The 15,612-nt window shown below is 46.7% G+C and overlaps 1 protein-coding gene across 2 annotated transcripts in view; it reads left to right on the forward strand.

Moving 5' to 3' along the window:
* Positions 1-15,612, forward strand: part of HNF1B (HNF1 homeobox B) — a 105,225-nt gene that overhangs the window by 19,986 nt on the left and 69,627 nt on the right. For both annotated transcript variants that reach the window (XR_013608605.1, XM_078679771.1), the window contains exons 3-4: positions 3,110-3,374; positions 5,199-5,443. Coding sequence is in view for 1 of the 2 variants with exons in the window: in XM_078679771.1 (XP_078535897.1) it covers positions 3,110-3,374; positions 5,199-5,443 (510 nt within the window). In the remaining variant the exon portion in view is untranslated. The remainder of the gene's footprint in view (positions 1-3,109; positions 3,375-5,198; positions 5,444-15,612) is intronic.

Consider the following 15,612-nt stretch of genomic DNA (forward strand, 5'->3'; position numbering starts at 1 on the left):
CCCTGCTGTGCCTACCCCCGCCCGCATGAAACTGAGTGAGCCGCTGCAGTACAAAAAATTAAAATGATAATAACGTTGCATTATCATTTTATTTTTCCTTTTTGAACTGCTCAGAGAGCAGTAGGGCGACACTCCTCTGCCTTAGCTCCGTCGCTGACTCAATACACAGATTTGATAGTAGTAGAGTGCTAAATCCCTATGTATATATTTAATCAAAAGTAGGCTATCGTGATGCATGTGTTAAACACAGCAGGAAACACTGTCTACTTGCTCTCAAACTTAAGACAGCTGTGTGCATGTATACATTCTTCATAGAACTGCATACTCGGTACATGTATTTATTTTATCTTATCAGACAAACCTTATGCACGTAGAGGATAATCTTAGAAGGATCTACAGTATCTGAACATTTTTTATAAGATGCCTCTATTTACATGTGATGCACAGACAAAATCATACTATAGGTATCTTCATGAAAGATGTGACTCTTCATGCATGTGATAAGCAGAACAATGGGCATAATGTTAATATTTAGCGATCAAATGGTTGGATGGATGTATATGAAAAACATAATTAATTATTTGTGCATATCTCTTTATGGTAGTGAGGTGCCCCCTTGCACATACACAATATACCTGGGGTAAAGCACATAGCATACATATGTGATAATGAAGTGGGTTAACCTCATAGGTGATGTTATTCACCAGAAACGTGTCATAGGAACTTTTTATCGCACCCAATAAAGTCAAACCTCTGTTGGGTACAATAAACGTCCCACCAAACACTGGGCCACGCGAGGGCCAATGAGCCATTCAAAACTCGGCAGTGGTGAGTATAAGCCACTAATATTTAAGCTGCGTATGGTGGCTTAGTGGATTCATGTGCCTATGGTAGGGGCCTGTGTTCGAACTCATGGTCACAGGATCGAATCCTAGTAGATCCACTCAGCCTTTCATCCTTCTGAGGTCGGTAAAATGAGTACCATTGAGCTGGTTAACAATAAACATCTGTTATTCAGCGCCAAGACACCTTCGGGTGGACGTGGAATTTACAAATACACATGTTATGTAAGCTCCAAGCGCTAGTTTCATCTGTTATTATTTTCCCTTTAAATAAGAACGTACCGGCTTACAACAAAGACAGTTTAGCTCCTTGAAAAGCACGCGCTGAAAGACCTTGCCGCCTAAAATGTTGGCCTGATCCCCGAAGACCGCGCGCCTCCCAAGTGCAGCCGAGAGCCTTTTAATGAAGTGCAAAGGCGCATCCGAGGGGTTATCATGGCGGCGGTAAATCACCAGGGCAAGGGGGCTGTCTTGTTCCTAGGCATGCTAGGCGTCGCCATGGTGATTTCCCACGGTCCTGGACGCCCCTCGCGCTCTATCACCATAACATTGACGCAGGTCTTCCCGGTTCCTCTGTGGTATCAGCAGAACGTGGTCCCCGGCTCAGCCCATGCGCAGTGTGTTCCTTTACACGTGCCACAACATCATGCCCACACTGCACAAAATGAGGATAGTCCAGCGTCTGACGTAAATACACAGGCCCCGGGCTGGGTGGAATCCCTTCCTTGAACGGTGACTCCCCCATCCTACCCAGGGCCGGGCTGGAAATCAAAATCTCCCCTGGCAAAAACTCAAAAGGCACCCACCGCTCTGCAGGGGGCAGGGATCCGAATTGGGCCACGGGCTCTTTCACGGTTGGGCCATGGCAGCTCTGACAGCAGCCCCCTAGCCTGCACGGCCCAGAAAATGGCAGCATAGCCAGTTCGACCCAGCCACGCTTAAGACCTCATACTTTAGAGATGGCGTCGCCCCCACCCTCCCCCACCAGCTGGGTGCAGCCTCTGCCCGAGCAAGAATGCCCTGTAATTGTCCACCTTGAACCATTACTTAAGGGCAAGTACATCCCCTGCATTTCCGATGAGACATGTTATAACAGGAAGTCCCGCCTCAACGGAAAGTCGTGCTTGAAGAACAGAGAGTCAAGCAGCTTAGTGATTGGCACTCTCTAAAATGTCTCTTTTGAAAGGACAATTAACTATACAACGGATATCAGAGGTCCAAAAAAGGAAATAAAGAGTGAAAGTTCCTCTTTGCTCTTTGCCACCTAAGGAGGTGTGCTGTCCTCAACGACAGAAGGAATTTCTAGGTTCAGAAAAAGTAGACTCCTCCTTTTAATGCAGTTTTCCTGCTGCCTTTTATTAAACTATTTTGAGGTTGTGGTGCAGTTGGTGGATGTGTCTTCTTTTTGAGGCGCAACATCCTGTCTGATTTTGCAGAGTCCTCATAGGTGATCACCCACGCCGCAGTCTTGTGTTACCACCTCTTCTCTGTCCAGATTAATTCTTCTTATCTCTATTTTTGTCAACAAAACAGGTCAAAGGTTGTGGCAAAGGGGTCAAACAACTGATATTTTTTTTTACATATTACATGTTATTCGTAATTATTGATTTGTGTTGTGTTGAGTTATTTTAATGGCGAGGCTGCCGGAGACTGGGGAATGGGGATCTGGTATGTGACCCTTAAATAATGAAATGGGAACGGAGTAAGTCAAATGTGACCCAGTCCACCGCGACCCATCGGCCTTTCAGACTCTGTCCCATCCCACTGGTCTTTCAAAGTTGCTTGCCGGATTGGAAATCTCCCCATTTCTCAGTAGACTATAACTACAATGTGGCCTTGTCCCTATTGGTCCTCAAATGTCTCTCTATCGGGGTGAAGGGTGCTCAGTGGTTGAAGTAGCTTAGCATGATTTATTTTGGTCCATGTTGCATTTGTCACTCAATATTGTTGTAGCGGACCACATTGCAAATGGAGTTTACATCTGTCCTTGTAATCACAACAGTTTAGTTAATTAGCTGTCTGAAAATGAGCAATCTCTTATTTTCCCTTCGTCCTCTTTTGGTGAAATGGAAGTGTTCAATTAGCCTGGCTGTCCTGCTGTCATTGTGATCTAAGCTGATGATCAGGGGGCTTGTCTCCTGTAATGATTGCTTTGTGATTGTTTGTGGTGATTTGATCTCTAACATAGACGCAATCTCATCACATTTGTTCTTGATGTCTGGGGCTCCTGCAGACCCGGTCCAATCTACCATTTTGTTTTCTTTCAGAGTTCAACCAGACAGTCCAGGGTTGTGGAAATATGACAGACAAAAGCAGTCAGGATCAGGTGCTGTTTCTCTTTCCAGAGTTCAGCCAGCCAAGCCAGTGCCCGGGCCAGCCGGACGAGTCCTGCACCGAGACAGCCAGCAAGAAGATGAGGCGCAATCGCTTCAAGTGGGGGCCCGCCTCCCAGCAGATCTTGTACCATGCCTACGAGCGACAAAAGAACCCGAGCAAGGAGGAGCGCGAGGCCCTGGTGGAGGAGTGTAACCGGTAAGGGCACGCTTGCTCAAGTGGGTGCTTACGTAGCGCTAAACTGTGGACCGAGGGCTACAGATCGCTTATGTCTGGTCTGGGTCGACACACATATGTGGGTCACACAGGATATGTTAATATAAAGACAAGCCTAAGTCAGGACCCTTAGAGATGGTGCAGTGAGATGGTGGTAGACTTCATTGACATGTTCTCAAATAGCCTTCCTGTTATTCTTCTCCAAACAATGAAAGGTTCAGCAAGATCTTGGAGTTACATCTGCTATCCTAGACGTATTCACATATCTGATAGTCCTAGCACCAAGAGGTGTATAATTAATATGTCACTCACTCGCGCAGTCAATCAGGTAGGTGGTATGGGCAGAAGTAGTGAAACCCAGGACAATGAATATTTTAGGTGTGTTGTTGCAATGTTTAATATACCTCATTGTTTTTTTGGTGCTTTTTTTACATATAAAAGACATTGTAAGGATGGCCAAAAGTTCTTTTGATAGTGAATTCCGCAGTAGGAGTCCCCGAACAGCAGTGATGCTGCCTCTCTATTTCACTGGCAGGATCAGCTTGTCTTTGGCTGATACCTTTTTCCAGGTTGGCTATTTGACTTTTCGGGCGCCTGGTGGTGGCTCTGCAGAAGGGGTAGCAACACAGGGCCTTATTTAGAGTTTGGTGGGGGGGACATCCCCTATAGAGTGGCAGTTGTTCCTGTCTGCTGTATTTAACGTGTCATTGATATCAGTGCACTTTTAATATGGCGAACGGGGCATCTGGCACTTTTTGGCACCAAACTCTATACAAACACCTTGGCCAATCTTGTGTACACAGGGATACACTTACACTTAGAGTGGTTGAATCTCAGGCATACCTTTGTTTTCTGGCTTACAGTGCGGGGGTTCAGGCAACTTTTAGCTTTCAATTCTCTCTCATGCCCCTGGAAGAATGAAACTGGCAGGAGAGGGTGTGGTCTCACGGGTAGACTGCCGAGCTGGGAAACCTAGGTTCGAGCCTCGGGGTCGACTTCACATCCTGTGATTCTGGGCAAATCACTTAATTTCCTCGTGCCTACCAACAAAATCAATGTGTCCTTGTGCAATGTAACTGGTGCTGATGTAAAGCGCTCCAGTACCTTCGGGTCGGGTTTGCGCTATATAAATCTGCAAAAAAGATAAGAGCTACTATTAAATTTCATTGTTTCTTATCTCCCTTGGAAGAATATATATATATATATATATATATATAAAGTTTTATATAGCGCGTACAAGATCCCGCAGGATATCAGAGCACCTTACAAAAGGATGGAAGGAAGGTAATAAATGCAATATCGGCATCAAATAAGAATAACAAACAAGAGTAATTACAGGACAAAGGAGTCAGAGGATAATAATACAATAACTGGTACATAGCAGACCGAGAGGAGAGCAAACAATTAGGTAAAGAAGAATACCATCCATTTAAGGTCTAATGGTTGTAGGATCAGTGACTTAGAGCAGATGATCCTAACCCATTTAAGGTAAGAACTTGTTCATTTGGAATCTTTTGGCTTCCAATTTGAAGGCAACCATGGAGGAGATTCTGCGTACTTCTGTGGAGGAGAGTTCCAGATCTTCGGCGCAGCACAGGAGAAGGCTCGGTGCCAGGTTCTCTTTTTGCTAAAAATGTGTCGTTTCAAGAGGAAAATGTTAGTACTTCTTGAGGGTCTACCACCACCCGATAATTCATGCTTTCTTGCTAGGTAACTGGGGTGTTAATGTGCCTGATGCAGAAATGTGCATGTGTGTAGCAGTTATTTTACGTACCCTCTAAAAAGTGCTCCTTTTTCCATCTTTAGAGCGGAGTGCCTTCAGCGAGGAGTTTCCCCCTCAAAAGCACATGGACTGGGCTCTAACTTGGTAACGGAAGTTCGTGTATATAACTGGTTTGCAAACAGGAGGAAAGAGGAGGCTTTCCGACAGAAATTGGCCATGGACGCTTACACTACAGGGCCATCGCACCCTCTTAGCATGAACAATCTCCTTTCGCACAACTCTCCACACCACCCTCAGCCAAATGCATCCTCGCCCAACAAACTGCCAGGTAAGTGCCTCCTTGTATTTCCTATGTCACCACTGGAGAGAGATCTGCCCTCTTTTTAGGGTATGGTTCTTGTCTGGGTGCAGGATGTGGAACAGATAAACTGAAATGAGCAATTCAATAGTCAAAACCAAAGTGGAACAAGCTGCACCATTCCTAGACATTGTGGAGGGTAGATGGTTTGAGTTTGAGCAAAATGTGATGGAGTGGATAGAGCTACTTCAAGAGATGCATTTAATATACAGGATTTTTTCACATGTGGTTTTCTTCTAAGGGTAGCCTTGTTTGTCAATAATCCTGGTGTTGTTGGGTGTTCCAAAGACTCCTTTCCTCTCACTTAAGTCCAAGATCTACTATTGTATGGGCACTACTGGGCATGGGGATATCAACTGGCTTGCGGTTTCTCCCATACAAAGGAAGTTAGGCCTTCTTCACGACATAGGCTGATGTCTGAACGGCTTATATTTCCAGGTTGGCCATTCACCATTTTGTGATCTGTATTGTGGCCAGAATCATGCCCTGCAGCAGTGACTTCAGCATCCGGCTTCTAGGGGTAGTTATGGCATGTGTCTGGCTTCTAGGGGTAGTTATGGCATGTGTCAGACATCTGCCTGCTTACAGAAAGGCAAAGTCGGCTATATACAGACTGTGGCAGGAGTTTGTCCATGAAGAGGGCCATTGAGGTCATACCAAGTCAGCTGCGGCAGAGTGGCGGGGGGATTGAGAGCTGGTGGTGTCTCTCCTTGTGCATACATCCTCTCTCTAGCAGGGTCATTTCAATTTAGGTTGTTAAATGATGACCATGCCAGATTTGCTTCATGCCCTCAGAAGATACATTTACAAACAATGAATCTAGATGGCAATCAATCTCACTGGCAGTGGATTTCCTGAACATTGGGTATGACTTTTGCCCTGATGGACCAGTGTTGGACTGCCCTCATTGAAAAGGATGACTGCAGTAGATGGCAAAACATTATGAGCATTCTGAAACTATTTCTAGAACTGCAGCCTCTTTCAGATGTTAAAAGCGTGTAAGTGTTCATCTGCTGGACTGGTGAAGATCTTAGATGTAGGCGCTGTTTTCATATGTTACTGAATAAGAAATAAACGAAAGTGGGTAAATATGCTCGTGGGTGTGACTTTTGATAAGACAGACATTAATGACAAATCATGCCACATCCAGACATGTCAGACTGGGACACAGAGTGAGGATGGGCGTCTTTTGTGCCACAGGTCTTTATACCGTTTTACCCTATTAAGGTTCTTTTAGTGCGTTGGCACCAACATTATAACAATGTCAGTGCTCTAGCCGAAGGGAGAAAGGGCTATGTTATATGATGGGGACAATGGTACAGCTTGGGTTTTTCGTACTTTGCCGACCCTTCATGACGATTTGTTTCCATCAGTGAGAACAAATCATCCCATGGGTTACTTTTCAGCGTGCTGGGCCACACGTTTCATAGTGTGAACTTGCTTATGGTCAAGGTCACTGAAATTATGCAGCGGGGGGTTTAAATTATTCAGAAGGGTTGATTATATTATGCAGCAACAAAAGGCAAATTGTGAGGCGTAATGCAGCAAATGTTGTGATAGTATCATTTCATTATTTTGTCATTTTTCCCCGTGTTAACACTATCTGGGCATTGGTGCACATCATTAGTACTAGTTTAACACCCAAAGAGAGTAATAAGCAGCAGAAAGGTGACCAGTCAACCTTTGCAAAGGGCCTTCAACTGAGCAGCAATATGTGTTGCTGCGTTTTTAGTACCTTTTGACCATTATGAAATGGAAATTCTACAAATTATACCGCAGTGAATGGATTATGTGGCAAATGTGTCAAGTCTATAACTGAAAAAAAAACGCAGCAGCACAGTTACATAATTCCAGTGGCCCTTGTTATGGTGTTTCGGAAGACATAATGTTCAGTACATACTGATCACATTCCTATTTATACATATATGATGCCACGTTGTGTTACACATTGTTTGCGTAGCTCAGCATTCATCAATTGCTTCATCTCTTCCTACCTTACATTTTTGGTGCATGTTGATGCCTGCGATTGTAAGTTTACCCGACAGCGTTCTTCTGTTGAGGGGGTGATAAGTCAATTGATCTTTTCCACATCTGAGAAAATGTGGGTGAGCACTCTTCCTGCGGCGATGCCCCTAAGAGTGTGGTGGATGTTGTGTGCTCACCTGTGTGAGAGTAAACTATGTCCTGGATTTTGCCTGATGGGTTTCCGCAGGCCCATTAGGCCTGGTCAAACCTTTCCTCCTTCAACCCTACCCATGCCAGCTATAGCAGTGATGTTTATTGTGTTGGATCCCTGATGGCTATCTGTCTAAACAAAGGATCTTGTGCCCTCTGTACAACTTAGTGCCCCTCTGTGACACTCAGTGCTGGTCAGAGTCTCCATGTTGTGGTGTTTTTAGGTCTCGCCTAGGCACAGCATGCGCTGTCTCTCGAGACATCCTGTAGCTACGTATGGGCTTTCAGCACTCCCATCAGTTTCGATTTGTTCCTTCATGTGACTATCGAAATTCCTTGTTTTCATTGGTGAATAGTTTACATTTGTCCCTCCTTTTGCTGTTGTGGTCATGGCCTGGAGACTGGCTCTGTTACATGGATCACTTGACTATCGGCATATAAGTTAGTTTCAGTGCACTACTTTTTCTTTTGCCTGGGCTTGCTTGGCTTTCCGAACGCGTTCAGCCGAGGGATGCAAATCATGTCCTTATCTTGTTTTCCACTGTCTTTGGTTTCACAAGCACTTTTTCAGCCAGATGTTATGTTGTTTTTCATCCATTAAAAATTTTGATTTCATTAGTTCAGGTGTCCAAACATTAAATAATATCAGTGGCAGCCGGTAAGGTACGGGGGTGGTAAAGCGGGGGAGGGAGGTTTGAATACTTAAAGAAAATCACGTACCTGATCTCGCCACATCTCTCCATCGCCAAGTCTCTCCCACGTCAAGTGAGTCTTCCAGGGACCGGGAAGCTCCCAGGCTCCCCAGAGCCAAACACAACTCTGCAATACAGCGTTAGGATTGATAAGCACCCAAGCTCTCCTGAGCCAATCACAATGCTGCAATGCAGCGTGGTGATTGGTCTGAGTGCCAGGGTTCAGCGCTAAGCCAGGGAATGGGGGCCTGGTCATGTTCTCCATGCAGGCTGAAATGCAGCCTGTATGGAGGACATACGAAGTGTGCATAAATGTTTGGCCGGCCCGAGAGGAACGGTCGTACATTCATGTACACTTTACAGAGTGCAAAACCACTCCTCCTACCCGACGTCAGGGAAGGCAAGCCCCGCACTAGCAAGACCATACAAAAAATTAAATGATAATAACTTCAGTTATTATCATTTAATTTTTTCGTTTACACTGCTCCATGAAAAGTGGGCGATGCTCCTCCGCCTTAGCGGAAGAGCCGCCACTGAATAATATATTTACTTAATAGAAGTGTAATTTAAGAAGATGGTCGACAGGGCAATCAACCTATTTACATTATGCCGTTTACAGCGTGATTATTTGGATACGATTAATGAGGTAAACATGCTGATATTGCTTCGTTTTATGAAAATGGAAGCAGCTTTAAGTTGCACGCTTCTTTTAGGTTTCAATCGTTGGTGAAATGAAACCAATATCAAGGGATGCCTCCTCGTGCTCGCCAAACGCTGCATATAGTGTGAGGTTACTTAACATTATATCCTGCAAGTAGACGGTGCAACACCACCTCAGCATTAGCGCAACACCACTTCAGCAGCAGTCACCGTTACTCAGCACCACAACAACAGTACCACCGCAGCAGCACCTGAGCACCACCACAACACCAGCACAGCACCATCTCATCACTCAGCCCAAGCACAGCACCACTTGCGCTTAAGCGCAGCACCACCTTAGCACCAGCGTACCACCTCAGCACCAGCACAGCACCACCTCTGCACCAGTGCAGCACCACCTTGCTAACAGCGCAGCACAACCTCAGCATCAGTGAAGCATCACCACCTCAGCATCAGCACTGCATCGCTTCTGCATCAGTGCACCACCACCAGAGCAGCGCCAACTCGGCACCAGCGCGGCCCCACCACAGCAACAGCCCAGCATCACCTCAGCACCAGTGCAGCACCACCTCAGCAGAAACTCAGCACCAAAGCAGCACCACTTCACATTAGCGTAGCACCACCTGAGCACCGGTGAAGCATCACCTCAGCACCAGCGCAGCACCAACTCAACATCACTCAGCTCCAGCACAGCATCACTGGGCACCACCAAAGCATCACTCAGCACCACCTTAGTTTCACTCAGAACCACCTTAGCACCCCCTCCTCACAAGCACACCACCACCTCAGCACTGCCTCAGTATTACTCAGCACCAGTGCAGCAGCACCTCAACACCAGCACAGCACCCACTCAGCATCAGAACAGCACCACCTGAGCACCACCACAGCACCATCTCAGCATAGCACTACCTCCGCATCAGTGCAGTCCCACATCACTAGCAGTGCAGCCCCCAACTCACCAGCAACTCAACACCAACGCAGCATCAGCGCAGGATCACCTCAGCATCAGCGCAGCAGCACCTCATCACAGCACCAACTCAGCACCACCTGAGCACAAGCTCAGCACCACCACCTCAGCATGACTCCGCTTCACCTCATCATGACTCAGCACCACCACAGCATCACTCAGCACCACCTCAGCATCAGCACAGCAACACCACAGCACCAGCTCAGCATCAGCACAGCACCATCAGCACAGCACCACTTCAGCACCAGCGCAGCCCAACCTCACCATCAACACAGCACCACCTCCACATCAGTGCACCACCTCCAGCGTAGCGCCACCGCAGCACCAGTGTATCCCCACCTCAGCAACAATGCATCCCCACCTCAGCACCTGCACAGCCCCTCCTCAACAGCAACTCAGCACCAATGCAACACCACTTCAGCATCAGCGTAGCTCCACCACAGCATCAGCCCAGCATCACCTTAGCACAGTACCAACTCTGCATGACTCAGCACCGCCTAAGCACCATCTCAGCACCACCTCAGCACCAGTGCACCACCACTTCAGCACCAATGCAGCACCACTTTAACATTAGCACATCACCACCTCACCACCAGCGCAGCACCAACTCAGCATCACTCAGCACCACCTGAGCACAAGCACAGCACCACCTCAGCACAGCATCGCTTCAGCATCACTTAGCACCACCTCAGTATCACTCAGCACCAACTGAGCACCCCCTTGGCACAAACACACCACTACCTCAGTATCACTCAGCACCACCTCAATACAGCACTACCTCATCCCAACCACAGCACCACCACAGCATCAGCACAGCACCATCTAAACACCAGCACAGCAGCACCTCAGCATCAGTGCACCGCCACCAGTGCACCACCAACTCAGAATCAGTGCAGTAGCACCACCTCATCTGTTGATACTCCCCTAGTGTTCATCTGCTGCTCGTGTTGTAATTCAGGTACTATTTCCCAATCTCCACCCTCCCTTTGTTTATCCCCGCCCCATAACAAAAAAGCTAGAAAAAACAAGCATTAGAACAGGCAGGAAGAAGTTGCCAAAATTGCAAGGACAAAAAAACTAGAAGACATTTTTTATGTTCATTCATTTATTTAATAGTGTCGTTCAGTTGTACATAATGTCTTCTTAGTTATATATAAGGTAACATGCTTATACCACTTTTCTATTATAACTTTGTATCATGCTGCACAGCAGCCACACTGCTCTACAACATAGCTTAAATACATTGGCAAAGCTACGTGCTCTGGCTAAACACTTTTAAGTCCCCAACAGCCTGACCTATTGCCTATGCCAATGCTTGTTGACTCCTGTGTCCTTTCCAGCACATTTGGTTTCAGAACTCATTTGTAACAGACTCCAGGTAGCCCTGTCTTTTTGTTTCCATGTCTTCTTGTATTGAGGCAAATGTGTGTTCTTCTTGCCTTGCTTCTCTTAGTCCTGAGAACTGAGGCTCTGTGTACTTGTGTCGGGCAATTCCTGACCCAGCATCACAGCAAGATTCATCTCAACCTGAGTCCAATGATGTCATTGCTTTTCATATGCATAGAAACTGCTACTTCTACATATAAGTCCCTAGTTATAAATGTACATAACTATTCATGCACACAAGAAATTACATCTATATGCAAACTTCTACTTTTACATGTTAGCTGCTTTTCACACACACACACACACACCGCTTTTTTACATAAAAGATGCTATGTCTTCATACGAACTCCTATCCATACATGCATTTGTACATGCAATGTGCTATTGTGGCAAGCAATCTGCTATGTGTACATAAAAGCCACTTTCAGCACATGGAAGATACATTTCATCCATGTCATCCATGAGAGTAAGACGTGCATAAAAACTGCTATTTGTACACAGAATGTTCTTTTTCATTACATTTCATTCATACTGACTGCCATTTGCGAACCCCATGCACTGAGCCCCGGGGGAGTGATCCATGTGCATGTGGCTGCAGTGAGGGCTGTCTGCGGGTCCTGGGAGGAGAGATGTGACTGTGCATGAAGCTGCGAGGAGGGTTCAGAGAAGGAGGCAGGAGAAAGGGGGACAATGAGGCAGTGCCAGATAATCAGTGAAGGGCCTGAGCGAGTGGCCGGGAAGAGGCATTGTGTGATAAGCGGCGCACATTGTCTTTCCACCTGTAATCTGCACACCAAAGTCAGCAAACTGGAGAGGCAAACAAAAGAAAGGCAGACTGAGAAGCACTGGGGTCAAGAGGGGGCCAGCCGAGGGAAGCTGCCTCTGCCTGCAAGGTGAGCCCCCAGAATCCTCCACTTCTTTCAGAGACTCCCTCAGTTGGGAGCTACAGCTAGCGCTGCCCCTCCCCTACAGACCCAGGCTCGTTACAAGGCCACCTCACCTTACAGGCAGTACCCCTCGCTGAGCAGATGTGGTTCAAGTTGCTTATACCATCTGTGCCTGATCTGTAACCAGGTGCCCATAAGTGCCGATTTCCAATCCTCAATTCCTCCCTTGATCACATTGTGTAATCCTCGCCAATCCTATTACCCATTGTTGGGGTTTTTTCTGGATTGCCCTGGCTCCTGAAAGGTTTACTGGGCAGCCCTTGCTGGGTGTAACAATCTTCCAGGGCACCGTCTTACAGTGTTGACTAATATGCAGGGCCACTGGAATTATGGAGCAGGGGAACGTCAAATTATACGGTAAGAAAAGGCAAATTATGCTGCACATTTTGTGATAGTGTTGCTTCATTATTTAGTCATTTTAAACTTGCTAACACTGGGCATTAGTTGTACCTAATCAATACAAATTTAACACTCAAATATACCAATAAGCTTCAGAAATGTGACCCATAAACCTTTGGAAAGGTCCTTGCATTGCCAGGCAACACGAGTCGCTGTGTTTTTACTTACTTTTGAATTGTTTTGAGCTAGAAACACGTTTTTTTGGTTAAAATCTGCAGATTATGCAGCAGATGGTGGATTAAGTGGCAAATGCAGCAAATCATTGCAGCCACACAATCGCATAATTCCAAAGGGTCTGCTAAAATGTTAAGAAAATTCTAGTGCCCTGTGGGATGCGCTTATGGTTGGTGCACTTAGCACGATTTGCTGATCAATAAACTCTTCCCATGAGGCAGGTTTGCCTCTCCTGCTGTATTTGTGTGGTTCAATGAGTGTGTGGATGGTGGTTCCACAAATTTAAGGATGCCAAGCACCGAAAAGGAGGATAATTTATATTTTAAAGAAGACATTGGAAGCAGACATTAGTTTCTGAGTTGAAATTGAGAGTAGCATCTTTCTTTTGATGTAGATGGTTGAGTTAAAAATAGCACCGACGGATTGTAAATCGAGGACAGTGAAGTTTGTGCTTCCACATTGAAACAGGGTTTTGTTTTTGCGGCTGTGCAGCAAAATGCAGCTCATCAACAGAGACATTTCAATTAGTGGACCCCTGGGAACGTCAATTAAAAATAGTTCCTCTGGCCAAAGTACAATGTTTGTGATTGAAGTGTTTTAGAATGGATATTTTACTTAAGATGTGTGGTTTTAAGGTCTTGCCTAAGCTGTGTAGCTGCGAAAAACCTTAAAGTGGGCTTCTAGTGCACCCATTGCTTACCATTGGTTTACTTCATTGCCACTCTACTTGGCTCGCTTCTCATTCAGTGGCTTGCCTTGTCCATCATGTGGTTTTACTGTCCTGAAGCACAGTCTTTTAACCATCGTTTTGCTTCAATGACTTGTATTCTTCAACTGCTCACATTTAGGGAACTACTTTTTCTTTCGATACTTCATGACAGTGCATGTGTTTTCTAGCTCTCTCCTGTTGTTCTCTTACTGACTGACTGTTGTTCTACCTTGTATACTGATTTCTCATGTACTTCTCCCCTTCCTCATACTCCATGATGTACCCTTCCTTGCTTTTCCCCTTCTTCCCTCACACCGGCTTTCATTTTATTTTATATCCCCCACTATGTTGCTTCCCAACACTCGCTCCTCCGTTGCTTCCCATCCCGCAAGGGCACTTAACCTTTTTTCCCACTTTTAGAGGGCCTGGTAGCTACCAGTTGCTGCTGGAGCTCTGCTACAACAAAAAAGCACTTTCACTGACTTAACGTTGATTTTTCAGTATTTACCAATCAAAGTTTGGGTAACCATCTAAGTTTGGTCAATAAAGAAAAGAAAATAGTGCCCACATCATTCTGTAGGTGACACATGCACGCGCTTACAGAATGACATTACCAGCAACAGCGGGTGCATCATCGAGCCTTCATTTTTTTTTTTGTGCCATTGCTGCAGTATTTCCATTTCAAGAAGCGTTGGCACCATCCCTTTAATACATTGTCTCCATCCTTTAAGCGCCAGTGCTGTTTCTTTAACTCCTTGCATGCTCGTGACAGAACCATTCCGTCACGAGCCACGGTGGTGCTGTGCTGGTGACGGAATGGTTCCGTCATGGCCCGGCCGCCGCGCCTGCGCTGAGGGTTCTATTAGGCAGGCGGGGCCGTAACGGAACCATTCCGTCACAAGCACAGCGCCACCGCGGCTCGTGACGGAGTGGTTCTGTCACGAGCATGGCGGCGTCGCGCGGCCCCCCTCCCTCCTAGCGCCGAGGCTGAATTACCGCCGCGGCCAAGGGGTTAAAACACTGTGGCCATTTTGTGGATTGTTAGAGGTGTTCTTTAAAGTATGGTGTGCTACTCTCCCTTAACCTATTGCGTCTCTCTTGTCAAGTCGCTTTATAAGTATATTAAACTTATTAACAGAGCTTTAAATGGGCCGGTACTGTCCAGTACAGAGTACCGGCACTTTTTTTTTGCGAGGGATAGTACCTGCACTTTTCAAGTGTAACGTAATACTTTTAATTGGCGAGTACTGGCACTTCTTAGAAACAGGCAGGCACTCTGGTACAGAATACCTGCACTTCCATGTTTCCATTTCAAGCACTGCGGCTCTACAGGTTACAGTACACCTTAACCACTAGACCGCACTACATCCTGCACGTTGCACGTCCCCAGTCCGGCGCCATGACAGTTTACTAGTACTGATGTGTGAACCCAGCCAGTTCATAATATCGCCATAATCTCGGGGGCAGCCTGCTCTGCAAATACAGCAATTACATGATGACCAGCGAGTGACCCTGGGCTAGGAATGTCCTGGGCGGTGGGGGGCCGCAGAGCAGAAGCTGGCCTCCCAGCCATGGCCTGATTGCTTACAAGGTGTCCTACGAGCATATTGTCCGCAGCATCAGCTGTTTGCAGTGCTGCGCCCGGGCTCTGCAATAATACACCAGCGTGTCGCCTGCCGTTGTCATGGCATGCCCTTCCATATGCATGCTTAATTGACAATTACGCCCGGGCTTGGAGAGGGTCTTGTCGCCTTTGATGTGCCCCCATCCTCGCAGGCCGCACTCAGTCACCCCAAGACACCCTTTGTTTTCTTGTATTAGGGGGCTGCAATTACTGTAACCGTGTTCATTTATCTTGGCTGGCAGGCCCCCAGATACCAACGCCTTTATTTCCCCCCAGCTCTAGACTCGGCCAGCAGGGGTGTCCGGGCTATAGGCCGGGGTGACAGCCCTTTCTGAGCCCCCTTTCAGCGGGCTGGAGTGATGGTGGCCGCCTGGCTAGGAGTGACCACAATTGGGGAAGCCGCTCT

The sequence above is a fragment of the Lissotriton helveticus genome, chromosome 3_1 (assembly GCF_964261635.1).
Source record: "Lissotriton helveticus chromosome 3_1, aLisHel1.1, whole genome shotgun sequence".
NCBI classification, from domain to species: domain Eukaryota; kingdom Metazoa; phylum Chordata; class Amphibia; order Caudata; family Salamandridae; genus Lissotriton; species Lissotriton helveticus.